Source organism: Salvelinus namaycush, chromosome 31, assembly GCF_016432855.1.
Source record: "Salvelinus namaycush isolate Seneca chromosome 31, SaNama_1.0, whole genome shotgun sequence".
Lineage (NCBI taxonomy): Eukaryota > Metazoa > Chordata > Actinopteri > Salmoniformes > Salmonidae > Salvelinus > Salvelinus namaycush.
The window spans coordinates 40,734,980-40,741,873 of NC_052337.1; the positions used below are offsets into that span (position 1 = coordinate 40,734,980).

The 6,894-nt window shown below is 39.7% G+C and overlaps 1 protein-coding gene across 2 annotated transcripts; it reads right to left on the bottom strand.

Annotated features, from left to right (window-relative positions):
* Positions 1-1,528: 1,528 nt before the first annotated feature.
* Positions 1,529-5,935, bottom strand: LOC120026073 (procathepsin L-like). Of its 2 annotated transcripts, XM_038970861.1 has the most exons (8): positions 5,892-5,935; positions 4,649-4,787; positions 4,141-4,263; positions 3,385-3,537; positions 2,885-3,109; positions 2,454-2,622; positions 2,087-2,204; positions 1,529-1,854 (listed from the first exon to the last, which is right to left on the bottom strand). In XM_038970861.1, exons 2-8 carry the CDS (start codon positions 4,775-4,777, stop codon positions 1,755-1,757), a joined length of 1,017 nt encoding a protein of 338 aa, XP_038826789.1. In that variant the 5' UTR covers positions 4,778-4,787; positions 5,892-5,935; the 3' UTR covers positions 1,529-1,754. The 2 variants fall into 2 exon arrangements, with proteins under 2 accessions (XP_038826789.1, XP_038826790.1); XM_038970862.1 differs by lacking the exons at positions 4,649-4,787; positions 5,892-5,935 and having other exon boundaries at positions 2,894-3,109; positions 4,141-4,257.
* Positions 5,936-6,894: the final 959 nt, after the last annotated feature.

Consider the following 6,894-nt stretch of genomic DNA (forward strand, 5'->3'; position numbering starts at 1 on the left):
CGCGCCGGGAGTGTTGAAATATGATGGTCTGTGATTGTTAGCTGGGGTGCTATCCTCAGATAATAGCATTGTTTGCTTTCGCCGTAAAGCATTTTTGAAATCTGACACGTTGGCTGGATTCACAACAAGGGTAGCTTTATTTTGGTATATTGACTGTGTGATTTCATGAAAGTTAAATTTTTATAGTAATTTATTTGAATTTGGCGCTCTGCATTTTCACTGGATGTTGGCCAGGTGGGACGCTACGGTCCCACATATCCCAGAGAGGTTAAGCTTGCCATAATAAAGGGGTTGAATACTTATTGACTCAAGACATCTCAATTTAATTCATTTTAAATTCAGACTGTAACACAACAAAATGTTTTTAACAAACACGGGTGTGAATACCTTCTGAAGGCACTGTAAGTCTTTGCCTATTGGATGTAGTCATTTACTCTGAATTATTCCATAAAAGTATCATGTGTTGCATGTAGCCTACACTGTAATCGTTTGTGTCAATTGTTGTAATACATCCTGTTAGTTGAATTGAGTAAATGCAGGCCCCGTTTTACAGAGCCATTCTTTGATTGAATATAAGCTCATAAATTAGTGGAGTCATTGGTAAACCGATCTTTTGGTGTATATTTTATGTCATAGGGGTGTATTTTCTAAGCTGTTATGACTACTGTGAAGCACCATTTGATAATAGTATGCTTACTGTTTAAACTGTAACACGTCAGAGTACTTTAAAATTGAGACTACAGTTGTGCTCATATTTGATGTTGAAGTCTAACGGTAAATGTTATGTACACTATACACATTAGATTACGCATAGGTACTTTACATCTTGGTCTAAGATCAACTAGATAAATTAAAGCTGGGACTATGGGTGCTATAGACAGCGCATAAGCTTCTTAATAATCAGTTATCTTAGAACAAATGTAATTATAGCATCTGAGTGATAATGTGTAGACTCACAAGCTGGCTAGATTCACCAGTATACATTTATCATCTATAGCCGTTAGTCACATGATAATGGAGTCAGATTGATGAATGTAGTTTATTATTATTAAACACAATTTGAACTCATCTACATGTGTGTGTTAGAATGTTATACAACTCCTCTCACCACCCTGAGGCATATCAGTCTCTACGTCACTAGGCTCTTGTCTAGGCATTACCATTCAATGCCTTCACTCAAACACTAGCTGCAGATAAAAAGAAGTGGAGGAAACAAACCCAGGTGTACCGTTCTCTTTTTGTCCCTTTCAGAAACAAACTCAGTCATTTCAGAGCTCTAGTCTTCCTCAATGTCTTATCATTCAGTGGTTGTTGCTCTCAGCTCCACACAGAACGCTCCAGTTAAAAATAGACTGTATATCAACTGTACCTCAGGAATATATATATCCTGTGTCTACAACAGTGTTGTAAACACAAACAATAAGCATAAACTTACATGTTATGTGCTAGAGAATGTAGTCTAGCTGGTCTCATCAAGTAAAGTTACAAATAAACGGAATGCTTAACTCAAATAGAACTATACACACACACTATCGCACCGACACACATAAAATCAAGTATAAAACAAAATAGGTAGAATTTCATAATTTCCCTAAAACAGTGTTTCTTTAAAACCCATGCAGCAGGTTTCTCTCGCGCATTTCACAGACTTAGTTAAGGCAGCACTGCAGTTGTCATGGCCCTTTTTTCAGAACGTTCGTCAAACATCTCTAAAACTAAAACTCTGGGTCTAGTGTTCGAGAACTTACAGAACACTAGACCAGTGGGTAGCTGGCTGCCGTGGCGATGCCACAGTGGTTCTTCCTGTCTTTGGCCATGTAGATGTAGCCTTTGTCTCCCCATTTCTCAGTCCAGCTGAGGAAGAGACAAAACATGTTAGTCCCACAGTTCTAGTTAGTAGGAAATTATAGATTCACTGCTGCTTTAGAGAAATGTATGACTTAGACCATAGTATCAGGACAACACCAACACTGTATTCAAATAAAGGCAATGTAGAGATGCATATTCCCCGATGAGGAAATCAACAAATCCCATAGTGGTGACGTAACAAACAAAAAACATCCTAGGAAGATACTATGTACTGTACCTGTTCTTGACAATCCAGAATTTATTGCCATCTACATCCTCTCCTTCAAAACCATATCCCACCACCAGAACTCCATGGTCGAGCTGCTCACTGCTGCACTTCTTCTCATAGTAGATCCCTACAGGGAGAGGACATAGTTAAATTAGTGGGCTAAGATGCTGGGTTTACCTCAGGATGTAAAACCACCTGTTAGTTAGCAAAGCATAGAAATATTGGTCACAATTTACTTCAAAGACAACACCATTTGTACACGGTGAACAGGACAGTAGAGTACAAATCACTGCTACTCAAAAACAGTAGGTAGGGAATCCAATCCTTGCAAATAATGTTAAACATAATTTAAGTTGCACCGCTAACTGCTTCTCACCAGACTGGTAGAACTGGAAGGATTTGTGGCTGGCATCGATGGCGACAGAGATGGGGCCGACAGACGCCACAGCATTCATCAGAGCGTTCTCCTTGCCACTGGGGATATCCACAAAGCCGGTTTCATTGACAGCACTGAACTCTGGTAGGTAGTGGCAAACATCATCATCCTGAGTTACCAGAGAAGAACAATGGCCATGATTAGTAAAAAACAACATATTCCAAATATTCAAACAAGTCAGTCATTCTTGGAGACAAATCCCACTGTAATGAAGTGGAAACTCAAATTTTCGAAGTTGAAAGTCATTCCAGATCGACAGCAAAAACTGCATGATCTGGGACCAGGCTTAAAGAACAGGGCCTTACTTTTAATAAATGCATCTTCATACGCCATTACATTTGAATTTAGACTAATAGAACACAGGGCCTTACCTTGCCCACATAGGGGTAGGACGCCTCTGTGTCCAGGCCGCCGTTGTTCTTTACATACTGGAACGCCAGGTCCATGATACCTCCATTACAGCCATCGTTGCCCTGGAATCTGGAGCAGTCCATCAGGTTCTGTTCACTCAGAGACACCAGATTGCCAGTCTTCCTGAATAGCTGGCCCTCTATGGCCCCGGTGGAACTGAACGCCCAGCAAGACCCACATGAGCGCTGAGATGGTAAAGATTGTCAAACATCTTGTTACTTTTTCATGTCAGAACACACTGACATGTGCATATTACACCAGTAATAATAAAAAAAAAAATTAAAAAAAAAAATATATATATATATATGCAATTTGCCACCTTATCTTCAGTACACTGCAAATTACAATCATGATAAACAGCGAGCAAACAAGCCAGACAGTTCTCTGGAAGTAAAACCTTATTTAGTGACACAGCAGTGTGTGGATATGAGTCATGACTCATGAGTGATTCAGGTCTCACCTGGTTCTTGATGGGAGTGACGTAGCCCTTCTCTCTCCAGTCCACAGCTTCAGGGGCCTGCAGGTAACTGGGTTCCATGAACAGAGAGCCCTTGTACTTCCTCTCAGTTGTCTGCTTGTAGCCGTTCATGAGCTGCCCAAACTCTTCGTTGGTCTAGGGAGGAAGAAGTCAGAACACGTTGAAACGTAATGTCTTCCCTGGCCAGATGTGGTTTCTAATTTACCATCTGAATGGGAAATCTAACTGTTTTAAAAGTTGTGCACTTAGCAATAAATATTGTGTGCATCTTTAAAAGACTATGAGTAAATTTCAATTCCCTTCTCAGGATAACTATTCCATTCCTGCTTGATAGTTGAAGAAACCTAACCTGCCAGTCTGAATACATTCCTGCTTTCATTGTCAACGCTGACACATGTGCCTGTGAAATATTTCATACTGTATGTGCTTCAGCAAATCTATGGCATGACAACAAAAAGATCCAGCTATAGCACACACACAGTATGGGAAAGAGCTGCTGAGAAGTACCTCCTGCTCCACAGTAAAATGTCTCAGCAACAGACTTGGACAGAAGCTCACTGGAACTGATATCGGCACCTCAAACTTTCTACTGCTTGAGTCCCTGCACCTCATAGAATATTAGCTCAAAAGTCCTGCAGAGTTCCTGGATATAAAGATATACAGTACAGGCCCCCAGAATGAGTACCGGCACCCATTTCATCCATGTCAAGCACTGCTCAGCAAGGTGATTCTTCTTACCATGTCACCAAAGTGGTTCATGCCCAGACGGTAGGAGTGTTTTCCCATAGAGTGTTCCAGGTTGTGCATCTCAATCTTCTTCAGGTTCTTCTCCCAAACCATCCTCCTCCAGCCCTCCTCGCTCTGTAACAATGAGTGAAAAACAGTGAGAAAATATACACAATCATATACTGTCCCAGAACTATGGGCACAATCCATGCAATTAATGATATACTGCATTAGGTGTAATTTACAGCTACATGTATGCACCAATTGATCAATTTGAGCCCCCTGTTGAGAGCAGTGGAGGATGGTGGGAGGAGTCATAGGAGGACAGGCTCATTGTACTGGCTGTAACGGAACTGAGTCAAATGTGGTTTCCAAATGTTTGATACCATTCCAATAATTCCATTCCAGCCTTTACAATGAGCCCATCCTCCTATAGCTCATCCCACCAGCCTCCACTCTTTGGGAACTACTGAGGGGTTCCTATGAGGATGTGCTCCTCTACTTGTGCTTAAACACCCACATCATGGTAGTTCTTGCTGTGCCAGTTCTTCCACAAGTGCCAGTGGCCCTCCAACTGAGAGTCAAACATAGGGGCCGCATACACAGCACTCATACAGAGCACCAACACTGCCAAGTACAGGGACATCATGGTCAAACAGCTGTGGAGAGAGAGAGAGAGCAGAGCTCAGTCAGCCTTGTATTTTCAGTGTAAAGAAGCTATATATTATAAAATGTTGAATTTGTACCTTTGAAACAACGGCAGATCTTCGACGTTATATACAACAACAAAAAGTCTGGGCAGCACCTCCTACTGGAGAGTTGATCTACAGCTATCCATTTGGTCTCCCATCCAGTGTTTTAAAACTTTGACATGTCACTGACTACTACCAATGTGGTATCGTGTGAATGATTGAGAAATCTCAATGTAATTTTTTAAATTTAATTTAATTTAAAAAAAATAATAATAATAATTCGCTGTTAGTATGAAGTCATTACAAAGGGTAGCTTTAACAGAGACAATGACATTTAACCATCCTTTATAAGTCATCAATTGTAACATTTATGCCAATAAATCACTTGAAGTCATCAGCAGCTATTGTTTTAATTCAACCTGGGGTTCACAAACACGTCACCTTGCACTTTCACCATTCTGTGAAGTGAATTCATCATAATTGATTTAAACTGCAGCCTAATAAACTGCATGCTTTCCCAACGAGTAGTAGAGGGAGGTCCACACTACTACTCCAAGTTTACTTCGATATGATGGTTATTATATTCACCAACAATCGCATAATTCATTTTACTGACACAAAAAGACTACCTTGTCTAGCGTATTTTGTGTTGTCGATATTTGGAAAGTTAACTGAAAAATTGTTTCCATCAGGTGTGTCATTACTTTTATCCGACATGTACTTTACTTGCTATACCACCGTTGGATGGAAATGTGGTTTGTGAGAACAACAACAACAAAAAACTTCCAAACTACCTTCTGCTCGACACAAGAAAAAAAATTAAACATATGGAACTAGGATACTACACTACCGGTATTCCAAATTAAATAAATTGATATAAATTATTTTATGTGATATCCAGAAATATTCGAGGAAATGTTTGGTAACAGCCGGCAGAAAAAGCAACATCAGAAACGGTAGACTAATGTTGTCTTTCTGTATCAATCAAATCAAAGAGCAAATGCCCCTGGTAAATGTCCATAACCCAAGACCTAACACTGTACAAACAACATAACCGAAAGCCGTACTTACTTTTTTCCCGTCAATTTGCAGTAGCAGGGTGATGATTTCTGCTGCTGTTGTTGTGTAGTCAGTGTACTAGACACGACACTTTATACAGCCAGCTATATGTCGTATAATGGGGGGGGGGGGGGCTGGCTTGTGATTGGCTGAAAGGGGACCGTATATCACACTGCCGGCCCGCTGAAAGATCATTTAAAAGATCTCATGTCCCGCCCGGTGTAAATAGTCCAGCGTGTGATTCCTGAACACTTGACCGTTTCCATCAACTCCCTAAAGATGAAACATCAAATTTAAGTAAACATCACTCAGTGAGTTTGTTAGATTACGGAGAAACAAAAGGGTAAAAAGATACATTGTAACATTGAATCAGTTTCCCTTAACATTTTTTCATTTTCGGTTACTTTGTAACAGTTCTCTCATCATGTGCTGGCGGCGAGGAGATGAGAGCATGGCACGCTGATGCTCATACAGCAACGCCAAATAAATTACCAGAAAAAAATGCAAAACATGTTCATTAAACAGTAATGACATGAATTGGGGAAGAAAGGTTACTTAATTAATAAAGTCTAGTACCTGAAACTGAGTTGCCAACAACAAACGCCATACATTTTCCTGCTCTTGTGAAGCATACAGCAGCTTCCGTTTTTGTTCAACCATGTCCTAATATAATAGATTCAAATAATAACCTGAAGTTGAGAGAATGAACAAATTAACCTACATTTATCTAGCTCAAATAAGATTATCTGCATTCTTTATTGTGTGGTAACCTGCTGTGTCAAGAAAGTTCTGATGGGCTTGTAAATAAGTTATTTGTGTAAATAATCATTCCAATTTCATTTGAAAGGTGTCTTGTAAGCCTGTCAGTGTTTTTCTACCTCTTCTGCACATTCTCCTTTTGTTTTCTATTTAAACATTGATAATATTGTTTTGTATTTTTTTTTTAGCTCATACAGAATAACTTACAACACATTTATGTAACTATTTAAATTATTAAACCCACTGAATCAAAACC